This window comes from Tetrao urogallus, assembly GCF_951394365.1.
Source record: "Tetrao urogallus genome assembly, chromosome: 1".
NCBI classification, from domain to species: Eukaryota; Metazoa; Chordata; class Aves; order Galliformes; family Phasianidae; genus Tetrao; species Tetrao urogallus.
This window is the reverse complement of record NC_136813.1, coordinates 56,502,767-56,524,110: the sequence shown is the minus strand read 5'-3', so window position 1 is coordinate 56,524,110 and position 21,344 is coordinate 56,502,767. Positions and strand designations below refer to the sequence as shown.

Below are 21,344 nucleotides of genomic sequence, written 5' to 3'. Positions count from 1 at the left end.
TCACCCCTATCTTTAAAGCACACGCAGCCAAAGGAAAGAGGCATTTGATCTCTCTCACACGGTTACTGCCTCTATGGCTGTCGTCAAACCACGCCTGACAGCCCCTTGGGTTTCAGTACTGAATGCTGATCCAAGCTGCCCTGCACAGAGCCACCCTGCAGCCCTGGGTGAGGCTGCCACAGCGCCTCCCACTCCCCCCTGTGCTGTGTGCCGGCTGCTTGCTCTGTGGGGGCTCACTAATGGGACCAGTAGTGCACTGCATGCACCACCTCCCTCTTTCCAGTGCTGACAGACGCACCCTGAGCCCCTGAAATCACACTGTGCCAAAGCAAACTGAAAAGATGACGCCTTCTACTTTATTAGGATAGCAGCAGTATTGACAACGCAGCAGTTAAAGCACACGCCCAGCTCTGAAGGCTCAGCTTTTCTCCTCAGCCTGCTGCTCTGCTCGCCCGCCTTCTGCCATTTCCCACGTCGAAGCTGTGCTTCTGTCCTGCAACAACAAGCAGTGGGTCAGGCCTAGCAGCTGGGATCACAAAGGGTCTGTATCTGCCTCACACTCGGTCTGGGTGCCACACAGTGCACCATGTGCAGTTCTGAGAGGGTTCAAATTTATTTCCTTATTTATTTTACTACATCGCCCTTGTGCAGCAAAGCCATTAATCAAACAGGGAACAGAGGTGGTGATGCCATCCCCCAGGAACGCCCTTGGTAGCAGTAGGTTGATGGATATTTCCATCTGGTTGCTTGAAGCTCTGTAATTCAGACAAACCTCACGTGCACGGAGCGACATGAAAGACAGCATGCAGAAGTCATAAACTCAATCAGTTGAAGAAATCACCCTTTCTTCAAATCTGACTTTCACTGAATTCACTTATAAGCACCCCCTGAGCTGCTACTACAGCCTGCAGCAGCTGAGCCCTCCCTGCCTGCCCAAACCCCTCAGGGGGTGCTGGGTCAGTCTCAGCACACAGAGGAACCCCTTGTGCTGCACCTCCAGCAGTCTCAGAAGAGCCCTACAGAATGGAGGTTCAGCAGAAGGCAGTTGTGTACATACAGGGAAGCAAATATTCCAGCTTCCCACGGCTCCCTCTGCTTTCACAGCTGCAGTTCAGCACCGGGATGCTCTGTCCCTCAGCCCAGCACTTAGCAGCACACTGGCTTCCATCTGAGATCCTGAGCTGACCACAGCTCCCACCTGCTTTTAATGGCAGCACTGATATCGCCTCTCACGCTCAGCAATTACCAGGGATGCCTGTGGTCACCCCCTGACGTGATCCTGCTTTGTACCTGCCCAGTGGTAAAACAACGCAAGGACACTGAGCACGGCTCACGTGCAAGGAGCAGAGTGAACTGCTGAGCGAAGCAGGCACGATTCTGCATATAAAAAGCCTGAAGCTGAGGTGAGAACAGAGCTGGAAGCAGCAGCACCCCCTGAAGCAGCAATGCAGCATCTTGAAACCAGGAGAAGGTAGCAACCCAACGAGGGGACTTCTCTTGAGCACAGTCAGGGTAATGCAAAAGGAGAAGATTGGTATTAGGAACAGACTAAGAGCAGAACGCACCATGGAGAGAGAAGTGGTACAGGAACCAGGGAAAGTATGTACAACTCAAGAGTGAGGAACAGACCCTCCGGTGAGGACCTACCCTTTTGATACGGGTGTGTAGGTAGAGGGAAGGCAGTATTTCCACCAGTCACCTCAGTTTACTTTCCTGTTCCTCTTCAGTCTTTTTAAAACAGCACACATCGCTCCCAGCCCTTCTGCTGTATTGAACTGGGACAATTTCAGGATTTCTGAACACAATGGGATTTTCAGCGGCAGAACAACACTCCCTTGGCAGCTGCAGAAGCAGCTACAGCTTGCACAGGGACACACGGCTGAGGATCAGGACAGGCCATTAGCTGCCTCCTGCTACTGCTGCTGTAGCACAGCGATGGGAGCTGTGAAAGGGCACACCCGGATGCTGCCTGACAAACCAAGGCCCATCTCACGCGGGGAGCAGCTGTCTTTTACCTTGATGTGGATTCCAAAGGCAGCCAGGTCCCCACGCAGGCTGTCGCAGGCCTCCAGGAGGGGTTTTCTCTCCTGCATCAACTGCCGTCTCTTCTCTTTCTGTTCTTGTTTTGGTCCTTTTGCTCCCACGGCACCTTCCTCCATTTGCACAGTCTCTGTGGCTTCCGGCAGCACAAGAGCGTAGTTACGAACCTTTGTGCGGAAGCTCACGAGCTCATCCATCACATTGGAGAGCAGAGCTGTATTTCTCCCTCCCACTGCGACCTACGAACCAAGCATGTCATTTTAAAGACATCTGAGAACGATTTCAAAGTCAATCACAATTCAGCAGCCTCGCCACCTCTCCTGGATGTGTGCTTTCCATTACAGTGATGTAACTGAAACACGGCAGCCCGTTCCTCACACTGGACAGAAGCGCAAAGAATCACAGTCACCCAACACTTTGGGCTGGAAGGGACCTCACAGCCCATCCACCCCAACCCTGGGCTGTGGGCAGGGCTGCCCCCACCAGCTCAGCTGCCCAGAGCCCCATCCAACCTGGCCCTGAGTGCCTCCAGGGATGGGGCACCACAGCTTCTCTGGGCAGCTGGGCCAGCACGTCACCGCCCAAAGTTATGGCACGGTCATACTTTCAAGTAGCTCCATGTGTTCCCAAACATGCAAGAGTTCCTCTCGGAGCAGAGGTACCCGTGTGAATGTAGCATGCTGCATAACCCAGCTGTAAAACTCCTTGCCACAGGAATTTTTGCTGCCCAAAGCACGCATCACTTACAGGACATTGAACAATGAATAGCAGCAGGGCCTGGCAGCAACTCTCAGCACAACAGAAGCCCAGCCCCACAGCTATGAGCTCCCCGGGAGTGAGCACGCACACCAGCCTCCTACCCTGCGTATGAACCCCAGCCCTCCTCAAGGAATACAACTAAGGAAAATGAGGCATTTTTTAATCAAAGAATCATAGAATCACTTGAGTTGGAAAGGAGCCTTAAAGGCCATCCAACCCAACTCCCTACAGTGAACAGGGACACCTACAGCTCGATCAGGGTGCTCAGGGCCTGGTCCAGCCTGACTACGAATGTCCAATGATGGGGCATCCACCATCTCTCTGGGCAACCTGTGCCAGTGCCTCACCACCTTTATTGTAAGGAAATTTCCGTATAACCCATCTAAATCTCCCCCTCTTTTGCTGTCACATTTTTTTTATTACATTTTACTTGTACTCTTAGTACAGCATAGCAGTGCCGGAGGGCAAGGTGGCTGCAGTGATACTTGGCTGGGAGCAGGACTGCAGCTGAGTAATTAAAGCCAGAGGGGACAGCATGTCATCAAAGAGCAGCAGGGTGGGATGAGGAGGAGGTGCTACAGAGGCTGGGAACAACTGGAGGGGAGGAATAGAAGAGAGCTATTTGAGGGCTAGAGCTCGAATGTTCAGTGCTCTGCACTGTTGTGAAAGACAGCAAACTTTCAAAAGAAATAAACATAGAATCATAGAGTGATCTGGGTTGGAAGGCACCTTTAAGATCACCTAGTTCCAACCTCCTGCTATAGGCAGGGACTCCTCCTATTAGAACAGGTTGCTCAAAGCCCCATCCAGCCTGGCCTTGAATGTTTCCAGGGAGGGGCATCCACAACCTCTCTGGGCAGCCTGTTCCAGTGTCTCGCCACTCTCACAGTAAAGAATTTCGTCTTGATAAACATTCTGAAGAAGTTTATGGGACTGAAAGTAATAAATTTAAGAGCCACGAACCGAGGGCACGGAGAAGAGCACAGTAAATGCTTGAATGCAGAAGTGAAGGAGAGTAAAGATGAATGGTGAGTGGGGCTGAGCCGCATGCTTCCACAGGCACTACTGCCAACGTTCATGGAAGCACTGATCCATGGCACAAAGGCAGGATCCTCCCCAAGGAGGACAGCTCTGAATATCAGATCAGTTCATCTTCCATGTAAAACATCACATAGGCTCTGAGAGCCGAGCTTAATTTTCTTCTTCTGTAGTACCAATCAATTCCAAGGGCCCATATGGAGGATGATTCCTGCTGTTACTCCTGGAACACTGAATCCCTGGGAGAACTTTGGCCTCACCTTGGATTTTTGAGTGGACCTGTGTGGAACCAGAAGTTGGACTCAAAGGTCCTCGTGGTTCCCTTTCAACTCAGGATATTCTGTGGTTCTATGATTCTTTGCTCACAAGCTCCAAACAGGCAATGATGCCTTCCATGCATGGGCTAGAAGCCCAGCAGTAACTGGGAGGGCTGCCTAAGAGAAACATCTACTGAGACTTCTGTCTGGTCAAATCCATCATAAGTGCAAAAATGCATTCACCCTACCTGCCTGTGGCTGTCCAGGCTCCTTCTCTAACCCATAGAGAAAGGTAGCTTGCACCCAGATGACTGTACAAAATGGGATTACTGCAGAAGTACAGGGAGTTATGTTAGACTACATGGCTCACCAACTTCAATGAATTGCATCTGAAGAGCAGGACAGACCCCCCAGGCTGTATGCAAGTCCCCCAACCCAAGTGCTGCTCCCAGCAGCCTCTCCACTCATTTGCCAGCATGGCAGCAGCCACCTCAGGGAGCCCTCTCTTCTACCTGGCGACCTCACACCAACTCTGTCTGCTGGCCCTGATACCCAGAGAAACCAATGCAGCACACAAAGAAGGAAAGCATTAAGGTGCTTTGAGTTCAGTGAAAATAAACATCCAGCGACACTCGCTTACAGACAGCTCAGTCTGAAGGAATGAGCTGTTCTCCCTCTCCATTCCGAGCACTAGGAGATACGTGAGGTATTTCCAGCAAAGGTCCTGGATGCAACCATCAGAAAAAGAGGAAGAGCCAGGTACATAACACATACATAACAGTACCAAGGTAAAGGCTTTCAAGTGCCGACTTCCTCGTTTCATTCCTCAAGCATGCGTTACTACAGCACGACAGCTGCAGAAGTCATACAGGGACACCCACAGGAAGAAACAGGCTCCCCCACAGGGCTTCATCCTTTTCTGCCTGCTCAGATGCTTTCCTAACACACCACAGCAGAAACCACAAGCAATGCAGGAAGGCTTACTGAAGCCATAAACGGCTCTGTTACCTCTGAGGCTTTTAGCAAGTGCTCCACAGAGCATAACGCTGACACTGTTACCACACACCAGCACATCCCAAAGAGGAGTTTCGTACCTGCCTTTCTTCAAAGGACATCCCGAGGGCATTAAAGAAGCTTTCTATATAGGAAGTAATGCTCCCGTACACAACCGAGCTTCTGGGAGATCCAACATCCTGTTAGGAAACACTCAGAAGAGATTGCCTGGTCAATACTCATTACAGAACTCAGCTCTCGACAGCCAAGCCCACAGGGGAAACCACTGCTAATGGCACAGTCCCACCCTACCAGTAAAACCCACCCAGCTCTGAAAGCACCTTCAGCCACCTCCCCACACAACACCAAGGGGAAAGATGCACGTGGATGGAGGGGGGCTGTTACCAGCAGGCACAGTGAGGAAGAGATGCGTGAAACCACAGCATGTGGTGTGTGCACAGTGAATGAGGCCTGAAAACTTGTGCTCTGTGCAAAGAAGGGCTCCACGCACGAGAACCAAATGAAGACAGAACTACAGGTTCAAGGGCATTCTAAAAAATAAATGACAAAAAAACAACACCGTACCACCTTCACTGAGTGTCTTACTGATCTAAACAAGACTGCTCTGAGATTGCTTGCGGTGCTGTGCCATACCTGTAAGATATTATTCTGTTAACATCTGTGTCTCAAAGCTTGCTGGGGACACAGATGGACTTATTAAAAGAACCTCATCTCCCTCCTATAAATTGGAGCGAGACAATACCCTGCTAGCACCAGCAGTGTATTTAAGAACAGAGGTCTTCATTTATTTCCTCCACATTTGGAGGAAACATCTGTGATTCTGTGATTCTGTGACATTTATTTCAGTTTTCAAGAAAAAAAGATCAAGATTAAGTGACAGATTGAGAAGAGATTTAAGGGACTAACGCTTGCCTAGAAAAAGAATAAAGACACAAACAACCAAATTAGTAGCTGATACTGGGCTTTATCCAGTATCTCCAGGAGGATCTGAGATGAACCACAAACTGAAAATTGCAAAGGATCTGAACTGGAAGGAGCTGATGTGAAGCGCTGAGGAAAAGGGGCAGGAATGTACCAACTGAGATAAGGATTATAAGAAGATTAAAGAGGAACGAGCTGCGTTCACATGAATTCACTCCCAGTCGTTAAGGAGGAAAAGTGCCCGCGCCCCTTGCCTAGGAGTTGAAGCCTCAGGAGTGGGGCTGCTCCCAGACTCGTTCCAGAGGGCTCAGAGCTGAGCTCAAGCACCAGCATGCACCTGCAGCTCGCTGTGCCTGCCTGCCACAGCCCCCCAGAACAGCCACCTCCTGCTCCCCCTCAGGTCAATTTCTATGCACGGACAGTAGGCAAAGAAGCGCGGTAAGGCCATAAAGCCTGCATTGCAATTAGCAGCGTGGCACCACGGCTTCAGGCCTTTCAAAAACCTCAGGTATAAATAATAGAGGGCAGCAAAAGAGACACACTTTGTCCACAGCGAGGCATAAACAACAGCCATATACAATTCCTGCTACACGGTCAGGACAAATGGGTACCATTAAGGTCAACAATTTATGGAGCTTTGTTTCTGCTGTTTTTTTATGTGAACAATAAACTAATCTGTCTGCGTTAAACAGTGGGACAGCGGACAGCTGTCATTTTCTGATCTCTGTATCCTAATGGGTTACCTTAGTAACAGCCTTAAGCTGTCTGTTGCCATGGTGAATGAGGTCCATAATTGCTGCAACAGCCCTGGAGGTGTCAAAGTCATCTGCAAACGCAGCCTTCACGTTTACCTTTGTGCTGGCCAGCCTGCAAAGAGGAGAGGCAAAATTTAAGATAAGACAAACAAGATGCCAGCAGTATGCTGAATTCATCAGCTATTCAGCCAGATGGAGTCACTGAAAGGACACTGCCATTTCCTTCTTAGCTGCTCTGGGAGATGCTGCACTGGTCAGGAAAGAGCACATTCTGCATCTGCAAAGGGAGAAACTTGAAGCCTGTCAAAATCCAAAGTGTTAAACCTGTTCAATTAACACATCACTAACCAAAGGAATCAGCAACAGTAGAGCAATGCTTGCCTAATCATTTAAAACCACATGGAAAATTCACTTGATATTAAGCACATCAACTATTTGCTAAGCCCTTTTTCCCCCCAGCAGCCCACTTTTTGTGCTATTGGCACATTTCCCTTCCAAAGCCCCGTCCCACGTCTCACTCCAGCACTAGACAGGAGAGCTTAACCAGGGCTGAAAACAGTGCTGGCAGCTTTCTCTGGTAGGAAGCCAGATGAACTGCACACTGATAGGCACTGACCCCAGGGGCCGTTTCACAATAATGCCCAAGGGGCACGGTTACCTGGGGACCTCCAGCTACTCCAGCTCTTCTGAGGTTCCTCTTTTCCCTGTTTTGCCTGTTGCAGGGTGGTTTTGCCTGGAGTGCCTGCCTCTCTCAGGTATCAGATTGCTGCTACCCTAAACCCACCCCACCCTAAGCTCTTCCCTGTGACTTTGCCCTTCTCTGTTCAGTACCTACCTCTTACCAAAAGTATGAACCTTGTACCACCTTGGTTGGCTTTGTATTTAAAAATACACAAGTGTTGCCCTCTTACGTTTTCCACTGACAATCTATTCTGATTTCCTTACATGCCTCACACCTCAAAGCCTGATTCCTCACCAACTGTCCCATAGCCTCCAGCTGAAGCTGTCAAACACTACAAGCAGTTAATTCAGCCTCCCCTTCCTGTAGCATGCTTCAGTGCTTCCCGTGAGCCACAGTGCAGCCACAAGCTCTTCAATAACTACATGCATGCACCACCAAGAAGCTCTCTCCCTTCTACAGCACAGACCACCCTTCCCTCTCACCACGCCTCAGAGCTGCCTGTACGTGTGTCACTTCAGAGCGTTCACTGCCTTTCCTACTCTGCTTCCAGAGCACCACACTCCTCAGTTTCACACCCAGCAGAAACCACATCTCTCTATCCTGGGAGATACTCCAGTTTTCATAAGAGACTCCAAAGATATTCTCCTTGTCACTGTCAGGGTCCCAACAACCATAACTTCTTTCCTTATGACATCTGTCTCGGCCAGTTTCTGAGCAATCCTTCTGCCCTCTGCCCCACACCAAGCTGTCAGCACGTCTGACTACAAGCTCACGTGCCCAAGGCACATTACTTCCCAGCTGTCCAGTCACTGACACACATTCCTTCTGACATCCTGAGTAGCCTTACAACTTCAGTCACAGATTTTCCTTCTGCATCAGTCAGGAGGTGCAAAAACACCTACATTAGGTCAGGCATACTAGATAAGTAACAAGGATTTCACAGACACAATAAAGCAAGCATAGAAAACTACGAGCAAAAACAGCTGGCAAGGAAGAGAAGGAAAAAAGCCAGATGAGGGGTGGCAGGGAAGATTGCTTCTCAGTCCTTCATCTTGTCCTGCTTCTTCGATAGAACTCAGTAAGCTACAGAGTTCAGCCCTCTAAGCCTGTCAGCAATTTGCAAATCATTGCAAATAATCACAGTCTTTCCATAAAAGAAGCACGCTTACCTTTCCCACAGTACATCTTCTCTAACAGGGTCACACACCAGCTGTCCTTTTATATAAGCATTTGCGTCTCTAATAAACGAGGAGATTGCCTGGAGAATGTTCTTGGCATCATTCATGGTCTCCTCGCTAAATTCTACAGCTAAGAAAAGAAAAACAAAACCTCTGAGCCTTATGACACAGTGGATGTAGCTGTCACACCTAGGGACAATATTCTGACACAGTCAATCCAGCAAAAATGTTTGTTACTCTGTCACAGCATGCTTTTCTTAAAATTACCTGCACTTCTAATTAGACACCATCCTTAAGTTGCAATAAGCAAATTATGTAGATCAACATAAAAGACAATTCCTATATATGACAACGTATAACATACTGAAAAAGAATCAGACTGTTTTAAATACTGTTTGGAAGCGACCTGATTTAAAGCGTTTTCCTGTACTGAAGTGTTGGACGTGATGTATTTCTGATCGTCCCCCCCCAGATTTAAGCCAGGAGGACACAGCTTTGATCTCCCCCCGAACTCCATTCCTGTTCTAATTAGGCAGACAAGACCTGTCTTTGGAGATCTCCAAGGGCACCTAACCCTCAGCCACAGACCCTGTGAGGGATACAGGCACTCACAGTTAGAGGACTGCTTCACCAGCACCAACAAATCTAGGACTTGGCAATCTGGATCATATATCTAGTGCAGAATCCAACTACAGTGCCGAAGCTGAGCCAGCCATACCCATTTGCTAAAGTGAATCCCAAAGAAAATACAGACCGGTGGCACTCATGAGGGCCCACCTGTGCTGGGATGCTGGGATCCATCATACCCAGCTCACACACCAACCTTTAAGCCCTGCTGACCTGGACTGCTAGCACACTGCCTGATGCCAGTCAGCTCAGCAGGCTTTGTGGGAGCTGAGTGTGCTAAGTGTGCTCCTTCCAACAGCACCACGTCAGCATCAGTCACTTCCACTGAGGGGCCATAAACAGTGTAACATCAATTCTCCATACCTGGGGAGGCCTAGCTGTTTGGACAGACTTCCCGTGGGATTCAGCCCAGGAGAGCTGAGGCATAACCCTGGGCTGCGTTCGTCAGATTTTCCACTTGTGTGCAATTAAAAATCTGCATTACTGTCCCACTAACGCTGGTCTTAAAATTCAGCTTTATGAAGCTTTTTAAAAGGCTGAGGTACTGACTTTCAGAGAACGGTGAGGTACTGAAAGAGATCATTGATATCCGCTATGATTACTCAACCCATCGCCCTGGTTACAGGGCTCTGAGGGGAATACTTGATGGAAGTTTATTCTGATGAAGCTTTGATTAAATCCATTCTTCTTTGCTGATTCAGGGCATTCTCCTGAACCGCCACGCATTGCACACACACTGCACACCACCATTCAAGCTCAGAAAATCTCTTAAGCCTGTTCCAGAGAGCAGCAGAGGGTTTTGGAGGTCAAACCCCAATGCCTACAGCAGCTTCACAGCCCATGAGCAACAGTGAGAGCAAAGCCACACGTGATGGAACACAAGAGGAAACCCAGTGACTCAGGGTTGCAGGGACAGCATCTCTCCCCACCAGCTGCACCCAGCAGCAGCTGAGAGGGCACCACGCGCTTTTACTGTGCTGCATTCAGGAAAGGCCATTTCCCAACAGCTTTACGTGGACCCAACTATGATTGGGTTTATTATTATTATTATTACTACTATTATACAATTATTATTATTACTATTATACCAAGAAGGGGACACCCACAGGCACCAGGAGGAGAGCACAGTCTAGCACCAAGGCCCTTTCCATCTGACTTTTCCAGCTTTCCTGCACAGGTGAGGCATCCAGCTTCACGCTGCCACAACACAGGGTACTGAGCGTGCGACTGATGCCCTCAGAATGAATAAATCAGTAAGTACAGCACAGAGGCCAGAAATCATTGATGAAAGCAGCATCAGCGGCTGAGCACGTTGGCTCTTCTGTAAACATCTTGTTTCTTGTTTCTCCCCAACACGCTGCTGAAATCGATACACAGGGTGAGATGGAGGCAGGGAGCACACGTGGAAGAAGCACACGTGGAAGAGCCACCCAGCATTTTCTATCTGTTTCCCTGAGAAGAGGAGCCAACCCCACTTATGTGTCCACTGCTGCAATACCAAACTGCAGCACAACTCTTTCCACAGGCCAATGTCAAACCATTTTCATTGGCCACGTCTCTAAGCTGTGTGCTTCTACTGCTCAGTAATGCCAGTGTCTGCAGGCCGAAGTGACACCGTGTAGGTGCCTGCCCAGCCCCAGGGAACACAGTCTGATCTCCACAGAGGAGCTTTATTCTGGTGGACACCACCTCCACGTTCCAGAGAAGTGCTCTCGGACACTGGCCTCACCAGAGTCTCCTAAAGGCCTTTCATGAGCTCACCCTGATGAGACTGTTAATAGCACCCAGCTCCCCAAGCCCATACTCAAGTAAGGATAACACATCCTCCTTCAACGTCTGGGATGGCAGGAAACATCACAAATAGGTTTAGGCTACAGAAACCTTTTTAAGAACAAAGAGGAGGTGCTTGGGATCTCATTTCTGACAAAATCACTCTGGAAGCAGACAGCAAGACAAGGTGGAATGAAGTAAACTTATCTTTGAGCAGAACTGAGCTGATGGCATGGACATTTGCTGACAAACTGCATAACAAGTACCTGACTCTGCCTGCTTATCTGACATAGGTCGTGCCATCAGCATCATATCCTGACAAGGACTGCAGACCTTCCAGCAATTCTTATCTACCGAGCAGCATACTGGCACTGTATTCCAACACACCACCACCACTTCCTGTTATCAAATCTGCCTGGATTTACAAGGTAGCCCTCTGCTTTTATCACAGGAAGACATTTAACCACTTAGAATTGTCACATCCTTCTCATACGCGTCCAGATACAAGCAGTTCAGGAGCAGCAGAGAAGGATGTGCAGGCCCTCACAGGGCTCAGTGTCATTCCTCACCTTGGAGGCAACCCAGACATCAGCTCCGGCTTACAGAATAAATACATGTGTGATAGTGCTGTAAGTCCTAAGCCTTTTTCCTTCATCCTTTGTTTCAGTAACACACTCACATGAGACTCCCACATGCCCCCAGCTGCAGCCCAGCACCACTGGAGCATGCACAATTTATTTCCTCCCGTGAGGAAGGAAGGTATTTAGACAAACAGTTAAGCACTGCCCTTGGTAAAGATGCTTTTCTAAATGTTGGCTTAAGAGCAATCCCACAGGGAATCACAGAAGGGCTTGGGTTGGAAGGAACATCAAAGATCATCCACTTCCAATTCCCTGCCCTGGGCATGGCAGCCAACCATTAAATAAGGCACAAGATCAGGCTGCCCAGGGGCTCACCCAACCTGGCCTTGAACACTTCCAGGGACTGTGCTGCCATTGCTTCTCTGGGCAGGGAACATTTCCAGCCACAAGGTGAGAGCTCCAAAACACCCCTGGAAAGCCAGGCTGGGAGGAGTGCGATGAACCACACGCACCTTCTTCTTACCTGAGCTGTATCTGCTGCGCAAACAGAACATCCTGAACTGATCCGAGGAGAATTTCTTCAGAAATTCCTAAACCCCACCCACAGAAAGGTTATATCATTAGCATCACAGCAACCCGTTTCTCAGTCTGCTATTCAATCCTCTCACACTAGTTTTACAGCACATTTCAGGCAGACAGACTTTACTAAAAGCCCATAATCATACTTGAAGATAGGATTAAAACTTTAAATTAGAGATCTGGTCTAACGTCTAAACTGAAGTCTACTGCCACGTACATGTAACACAGATGAGTATACATAGACAGAAGACATCAATATACATGAAATCCCAAGCACGAATATACGGCATTGATAAATATTTTGTAATTATGATGAACTGTGCATTAAATAAAGAATTCTGCAGAAAACAAACCAAAGCTATCAGACCAAAACTAGGATGTGACCTCGCAGGAAAGGACAGCTACCAAGTTTTGCAAAGCTTATGAAAGACTGGAACAAGAGGGCAACTTTTCTGGAGCATGTGAAAGAAAACTGAGTGAATAAAAATAACTCTTTTTTAATATACATATATATATTGCTGGAATTTATCTATGCTGGCTGCGAAACCTCATTAATTTCACCCTACTGCTTATCTACTTATTTAAAAATAATTTATTACCCCTACAAAGAGCTATTTAAATGCGTGGAAGGTACACTGATAAGACATTCAATCACTCAGCAGCTCCGCTCTCAGCAAGAAGGTTGGACAAGGTGGACGATTAACTGCCACTGCTTTCCTGATTTTTAATTTGAAAATCAGTGATAGGAAGTTTGTAACACTGAAGCACCACTGCCAATACAAAATCATAGGCTGAAGTCAGTGCAAGTAAGAAAATGTGGAAATGTCATTTGCTTAAAGGTGTAGTTTTTGAAATTTAGCTTATGCTAGCAGCCCAAACATCAAAAAGCCTGAGCATGGAGGGCAGCACATGTCAGCACTGTGCAGTCTCTCAAGTGGAAATAGAAGCAACAGAGGCAATCAGGGCAAGCTAAATCAAGAAACAGATTGCAATAGTAAATGGCTGTTTTTAAAATCAACTCTGTGTAACTTGATGTGCTTGGCACTCTCAGAAGCTTTATCACAGAATTGCTCAGGTTGGAAAAGACCTTCAAGATCATGGAGTCCAACCACAAGCTAATCATCCTACCCTAACTCTAACAACCCTCCGCTAAATCATGTCCCTGAGCACCACATCCAAACGGTTTTTAAACACACCCAGGGATGGTGACTCCACCGCCTCCCTGGGGAGCCAATTCCAGTGCTTAACAGCCCTTTCTGTAAAGAAGTTTTTCCTGATATCCAACCTAAACTTACTGGCACAACTAGAGGCCATTTCCCCTCGTCCTGTCACCAGTGAGAAGAGACCAACCCCACTCTCACTGTAAGCACCTTTCAGATATTGGAAGAGAGCAATAAAGTCTCCCCTCAGCTCCTTTTCCCCAGACTGAACAGCCACAGTTCCTTCAGTCTCTCCTCATAAGGCATATTCTCCAAGCCCATCAGCAGCCTTATTGCCCTTCTTTGGACCTGCTCCAGCCCTTCAGTCTCCTGAATACTAATATGTGGAAGGAAAACAATAATACTAAAACAAGAAAATAAATTCTAATGAGGAAAATTTTGAATTTGGGAGGGAATTTCTAGAAATCAGTTCTGTATTTCATTAAAAACAGAACACGGAGAAAGTACCATAGATCTCCCAAAGCGGGTGGCTTGGCTGTGTATCACCACTAAGCACTTGATTTTGGAGGTCAGAATTAACAGCCATTAAAGAAAACAAGACTAAAACACGAGAAAGAAACACACAGAAAGGGAGAAGGGGGAAGGAAAATAGCGCAGCTGGACAGAGAGCATCAGCGCGGCAGCAGGAAAGGCGAGCCATGCCTCAGTGCCTGCCAGGAATGTGCTCTGTGCTCCTCTGCCACCCCAACAAAGGAAAAGCCGGCGGCACCATCGGAGGCTGTGAATTGTTCAGAGCACACTCACAAAGTTCCACGCAGGGCTCAATGTCCAGGATGCAGGAAGGCCGCATGGGAAGAAATGTGGTTCGCTGGGCTGCAAGTTACTTGCGGGAGAGGATTAATACTTGCTAAGCATGTCTAATTGTGAAATTAAAAGACGAGACCAGCATGAGAAGAGAGCTGATCTTGAATTTTTTGTTGTTAAGCACACAATTGCTTCCTGCACAGCACTTTCCTCTATGCAAAGAAACGCCACTGCAAAAATAGAGGGGAACATTTCCATACTTTTTTTTCATTGCGTGTGTTGCATTAACGGTCACTTCTCTGTCCTGCCTACACCGTCTGCTCAGACACAGGAAACTGCTGTGAAAACTGTGAGCAAAGGACAATATTGCTGGGGGAGACAGGGCTTAACTGTATAGATAAGACAAGATGGGGAGAATTAAGAATAAAGCAGCTCACGCCAATTTAAAAGGATTGTAACTAGTTTTCCAAGGGCCAGAGGGGAACATATGTGCTGAAACTGCCTCTAAAGCTTTGTCTCAAGGAAGAAAATTACCTGCTTCTAACAATAGGTGCCAGCTATCACTGGAGCCATGTTGGTGTTACGTACAGTGCATCACAGACGTGGTGACACAGAAACCCTGCTCCGTGCTGCACCACAAACTTGAGCTCAACCTCTCCATGCACTTTCTTGGAAAAAAAGATAACCCAGAAGCTGCTGAATCACTGAACTCTCTCTGGTTAAGGGTTCCCTCTCTCTGACACACCAGAAGAGGACATAGTCACGCGGCCCGGTGGCAATTAAAGCTCTCCATGCATCAGCAAGAAAGCCACAATAAGAAAAATATAATAAAGGAGACAGGAGTCCAGTATTTATGGTCCCACATGTGCTCTCAGCTCAGCCAGATCCAAGTTAGGAACAATCCCTGAGTGAGAGCAGGCTTCCTGCATTCAAATAGGTGCACTAGCACTAGAAAAAAAAAACCACTCTGCTTCACTTTCCCTGCAGTATAAGCACATGCTCACATCTCTTCTCAAAATAAAACTGTGGTTAGTATTTAGATATTATGGATACACATTTCTCCAACACACAGATATAGATTACCTTGATTGTTATGTAGTTTTTTAACGATTTAGACATTTTTTCTTGACTTCCTTTAACGTGTAAATGCCCTAGAACAAAACAAATGCATCAGGATAAGTTAGTGTGCTTCTGAATGGGCACTGAACAAGACAAATCTCTGCACTGAGACACTGGAGTCACAGGAGGCAGCAGATGCATGCCAACCATCTCAATGCAATGCACAAGTTATTGTTCATAACTGTTGCTAGCAGTCCTGCACATCTCCCCACTCAGCTCTAGCTGGGTGGAGTATAAAACAAAAGAAAATGTTATTCAATGAAGAACCAGGGTATGAATAGAAACATTAATAAAGAAATAACAAAGTCCTCATTAATTAAACTGATAATAGATTTTTAAAAAATTTAAAAAAAAAACAAAAAAACAAGCAAGGAAGAATCCTTCTTTCTTCACTGAAAAGTACCTCACCCCTGACTTTCCAGAAATATTTTAAGGCTTTCAAAGGTAGCCCAGTGATAGCACAATACCCCGGAGACCCAGATGTTTTTCTAATATGTAATAATTGCTGGTGGCTATCACACTACATTTTTTTTTTATTATTCCTAAATTGTATTATATTGATACAAAATACCTTGTGCGTACAATTTTCTGCACATTGCCAATTCCAAAACTTAATCTACCAAAACTGTGCAAATAGCTGTTCATCAGAATGGATTAGACAGGATAAGGAGACACTCAGATCTGCGTTTCCTAAAGTTCTGTTTTAAAAGATAGCACAGAGCAAGTTTTTGAAAAGCAAAGGGTAGCTTTTACAAGTTGCTTCTCAGAAGCTGCTTTCTGAAAACACAAGTGTTCCTTCTAATACTTACATCTAAAAATCTGACAGCAGCTTGAAGACGTACAAAAAAAGCCTGTGAGGAATATTGTATTTGGGAAATAAAGTCAAAAATGCTATCTGGGAGTCTGCTCAAAGAGGAGCTAGTGAAGGCTGTGGGGAACATCCGGGCAACACAAGGTGGCCATCCAGATCTTCTACCCTTAAATTGTGTTTCCCTGTTCAGCTCTCAGCTGTGCCCCCACCAAGGACACAGGGCTGTCAGCCACAGCCTCCAAAGTCTGGCATCTCCAGAGCACTCCAGGCAACAAGGAGCACGTCTGCATGGCAACAAGGGCTGCATGCTAATGCTGCTCACCACACCTTCATGTAGGCATGACTCTGACCAGCCCCCATGAAGGCCTTCCATCAGAACCGACTCCTCGTCTGCTGCCTTGGGGAGTTCATCAGATAGAAGAGAAATATACCCTCTGTCAAGCGTAGCAAAAGATCGGGGGATCCATAGATCCAGAACCAGCTACAAGAAAAATGCACAAGTCAATCAAAACCTCACTTCCATCGTGTTTGCCCTGACCGCTACCAGGCGAGGGCATTTTCATTACACAGATCAATTTAGGGCCCTAAGCAAAAACATGCCGACTGCCAGAAATACTGCACACCTGCAGCTCTAATGACTCCAGTAAAAATCAAAAGACACTTTTGTGAAGGGAAAAGGAATAGCTTGGGTGTGATTTTTTTTTTCCCCTCCTTTTCTAAAGCTGCCTAAATATTGACTGACTTAACTTTTGGCAGCCAAATTTCAAACGACTTGGCCATGATTTCCTAGGAAAGTATCAGTAACATCTGAATTTGAAATAATACTCCTCTTCAAGTGTTTCAGTACTTAAAGAGAATGATTTCATTAAAGAATCACAAAATATAAAGATTTTCATAACTTTGGCTTGGAGCTTTTCCCAGAGTACAAGCAGTCTAAAAATAAAGTCCTTATAAGAAGATTTATCCCCGGTGCAGGGGATTTTCTTCCTCTAATGGGGATTGCTCCTCCAATTCTGTGCCTGCTAAAATTCTGAAGTCTGTTACCAGAATAAACTGTTTCTGAAGCTGATTCGTTTGCCTTAAATAATTCATGCTATCGTCCTCCAGCAAAATTTTTTTGAATTAATGAACGCAATCTGTCAGCTCCTAAAGAACCTCAGCATTCAAACTGCTCTTGCAATCAACGTTTTCTGTTTTTTCTTTTCTGAGAAATCTTCAATCCTCTTCAGTTTGTTTCAAAGAATACTCCCCCTGTAGTGATGTGTCCAAGCTCAACAACTCGGACTGACTGCTTTGTTTAGCAGAAGGCTTAAGCTGGCAGTGCCTCTCAGTAGAAGCGCAGAGAAATCCCCAGCACGGCAGGAGTAAAGCACACCCTGGAGGATGCACCAGCCTCTGGACAATTTCTGTTGACTTATAACAGCCTCTGCATTGGGAACTGAAACTAGAATTTAAAATTCATCCCAAACTGTACAAACAGATACATATTTACACACACACACACACACACAAAAAGCCAGACTAATTCCCAGAGCGTACCATAGGCTGCACAACTTGTGCTCAGACAAGTAACTCAAAAACTTCAACAAGAGATGCTGCACAAAGTATTGTTCAGTAAGAAGAGAAAACATAGACTGCAGTTGATTTTCTATTGCCTTCAGTACTTTGAAAACCATCCAGAACCACTACAACAGGAAGTATGAACTTCAAGGTTTCTAGCAGAACAACAACACCAGTATGATCATAAAATGATGTAGTTCAGAGCACTTTGCAGCAGAGTCTTCACTGAAGGACATCAAATGAGGCGGCAGGGAACAGTTTTACACAACACCAAGCAATATCATAATGCCAAAGATTGAGTGAGTAAAAGACAATTTGGCATAATTTAGTCAGGTGTGAGTAGTGAGGTCACTTCTGGGGGAAGATGACAGATACGTAGAGGATACACCAAGACCAAGGTCAAGTTGAGTCAGTCACTCCCTATAGGATAGGCAGAGTTGGGCACCAGTGAGGAGGGTTAAGGGACTACGGTGACATGCCTCACTGCCTCTGCTCTTCCACAACACCGAGGGCTGGATGGGGCCCCGGGCAGCCTGGTCTAGTAATAAATGTAGATGGAGGTTGGTGGCCCTCCCTGTGGTGGGGAGGTTGGAGATTCATGATGCTTGAGGTCCTTTCTAACCCGGGCCATTCTGTGATTCTGGGAGGGGTGAGTGACTTGGTCTAGATGTAGCCCATAGGTGTTACATACCTCCTTCTACCTTCCCAGCAGCAACTCCTTCAATCGTGCCCGAGCAGACTCAACCAAAGTGTCTGACTCACTCAGTCCTCAGTATTATTAATTCTGTGTCTTACTCATCACTCAATATAATGCTACTGGAGTATTTAAAGGAGAAGAATATATTTATAAGAGCTTCTCAGGATAATTTACATAGTTACAGATATGTGAATCACATGTTCAAAACTTGCAGTTATCAGTCACTAGAGAATATGTTAGGTTTTCCCCACATTTCAAACCATGCAAAACATCTCAACCGAGATGCTTGTCTGCAGGATCACTGCTGTGAGCTTGGTTGGTTCGTTGGTTCGTGCAGCTTTGCATCCACTCTGTTCTCATCCTCCAGTAGTATGTCTTTTCCCTATCATGATTAAAGCCTTTTACCATACTTACTATTTAGCTCAGCACTCTACTTAAAACTTCCTTTCACGCCCACAAGCAACTGGTACTGAGACAGACTGGAGAACTGGAGTGGTTTATTCCAGTTTCAAAGCTTTTAAAATATTATGATCAGTTACCTGTCTATCTGGCACCTTCATTCATCCGTCTCCAGATACTGAAGGTTCTATCTCTAAGACAGCAGGAATTTCTACTTTCAGAAGAACGTACAGAAAAGCTCAATTATTTCCACTCCCTTTCTGCAGGACTGTTATAACCAAAATAAAATTTGAAGAGACTCTACCATAAGCATAAAAATTCTGGAGAAATTCAAATGAAAGAGACTTTGCAGGAAGAACTCCTCTTTCCACACTTTTCATTGGGAGTAAACACTGTATGTGTGTAATGCACACACTGTTATTACTTGGAGACTGATTCGGATGATATTTCACTATTTCACTGTAACCATTTCATAAATAAAGGCGTTCACTGTACAATTTCAAGATTCACTCTCATTTATGCTTCTTTGTTTAGTGAGGACAGAACCCGGCCGCTGTAGTACAGCATCTATTTGTAAAGTTTCCCTCACATTTCATGCCACAGAAATGGCAAAACTACAAAAATAAAATAAAATTCCCTAGAGCTCTACATGCCTCATGTACATATCATCAGGTGATGAATACTTCACTTACCAGAATGCAAAAAATAATTCCCCCACTGCTCACACTGATGATACACCTCGCACTGCGCAATTTCATTTTCATGATGAGGAAATGCGAGATCTATGCCACCGGTATGGATGTCCAGCTGCTTTCCAAACACTGCACTGTAACAATATTTTCCTGATCGGTAAGTAGAACACTACAAAAACTTGTGGTAAAAAAGGAAAAAAAAAAAAAAGATGAAGCAATATAAATACGTTACTTAATGACTGTAATGTAATGTCAAGAAAGAACTTTTCAGATCTTGGATCAGATCTCGGATATCGAAATTGCAGCAGAACTATGTGTATGAGCAGGACCATATCTGCCCACAATGAGTTTTCCTTGGCAGGAATGATTATTTTTTCTAATTTAGATTAAAGATTGACAAGCAGGACATCTCCTTTCCTTGTCCTGCTACGGTATCAGACAGCTGCCTTCATCTGCAGGAAAAACAACTTCAGTGACAACTTCTTCCTCAGATTTGGTATTACCATTCTTTTATTTTGTACCTGTCAGGCCACCCAGAGCAGGATGCCCAGGGGGCCACGGCCAGGTGGCTGCTAGAGACCCTCAGAGCAGACACCACAGCCTCTGTGCAGCCTCTGCAGCACTCCATCATCTGCACAGTGCAGAAGTACCCCTGGTGTTCACAGCGAGCCTCTACATTCCAGTTTGTGTCCACAGCCTCTTGTCCTGGCATTGGGTCTCACTGAAAGGAGCCTGGCTATGTCCTCTGTGCACTGTTCTTTCAGGGATTTATAGACATAAATCTGTACTGTTTGATACACTTTTAAACCACCTCAGTTGGGGCAGAAGAAGATAAGAAAATCAGAAGAGGAAGACAGTGTTCCTGTAGCCATTTTGAAAGCCTGTGCCTCTCTGCTTCTTTCTGCCTGCTTGAAAATCAGATTAAGCACGGACTTCTGGAGACCTCATCTTGCTTGTGAAAGCACAGCGCATCCCATTGTCAGTGAAGCTCCAAAAAGGAGACCAGATCAAAGTCACATCAGATGGTTCCCTTCTGCAGGACTACACCAGTGACCATTGCTCCTCTGTCACCTTCCTACACATGCACGTCAAAGATATTTCAAAATTAATTCACCTAGCTCCAAGTGCTTGGAGATCTTCGGCAAAAGCAGACAAGTAGTTATTGCTTAAAATTAGAACCTGACAGCTGACTGTGACAGCAAAACACTTTACATAACTTAAAAGTCTGCTTCCCATTTTCCACAGTCCCAGATTACTACACTTACACTCTCTGCATGACTCTACATCTATTTCCACGGTGAGAGCCGCATCCAGACACAGCAAAGGTAAGTTTTTACAGAAAGAGACAGATACTTTAAGTAGCATCACAATAGCAGATATGCAATTTTGTAAAGGGTTGTTATTTCTTATCTGGAGTGCACTTGTGTCACAGGCTGCACTTCAAATGCAGCACACTTCTGTGTACTTCAGTTGCTTTAAGCGCTGTTCCATAGTGCAGAAATTGTTTAGTGACATAAAATCTCTTTTTCTAAATGCTTTTCACTATCAAGCAGTAATTACTAACAACCTTAGGTATACCAGCACAGCCTGTGGAACAGAAAACTAAAGCGGTTGTTCCACATACTTTCAGCTTAGGTTCCAAACATTCAAGAGAAACCAGCTCAGGTCTCAATAATTTCTTATTAGCTTCCAAAGAAGACTTGAGAGTAATGAAAACTAAGTACCATCATCAATCTTTCAGGATGAAAAGAGTTAAAGAGTCTTTTCTAAACACAAATTAATCGGTCATAAATTAGAACTGCACTAAACAAAGTACTACTATCCTGTGGAGTAAATAAAACAAAATTCCAAATTAAGAGCAAATTAATTTAAACCAGCTCTAAACAAACTGCTACCATGCA

The 21,344-nt window shown here is 45.9% G+C and overlaps 1 protein-coding gene across 1 annotated transcript in view; it reads right to left on the bottom strand.

The window, feature by feature from the left end:
• Window positions 1–418: 418 nt before the first annotated feature.
• Window positions 419–21,344, bottom strand: part of CARS2 (cysteinyl-tRNA synthetase 2, mitochondrial) — a gene marked incomplete at both ends in the record, with an annotated part of 33,617 nt that continues 12,691 nt past the window's right edge. Inside the window, 8 exons of the mRNA XM_079549688.1 lie at window positions 419–493; window positions 2,016–2,279; window positions 5,189–5,287; window positions 6,773–6,896; window positions 8,636–8,774; window positions 12,146–12,212; window positions 15,249–15,316; window positions 19,444–19,577. Coding sequence (XP_079405814.1) covers window positions 419–493; window positions 2,016–2,279; window positions 5,189–5,287; window positions 6,773–6,896; window positions 8,636–8,774; window positions 12,146–12,212; window positions 15,249–15,316; window positions 19,444–19,577 — 970 coding nt within the window. The remainder of the gene's footprint in view (window positions 494–2,015; window positions 2,280–5,188; window positions 5,288–6,772; window positions 6,897–8,635; window positions 8,775–12,145; window positions 12,213–15,248; window positions 15,317–19,443; window positions 19,578–21,344) is intronic.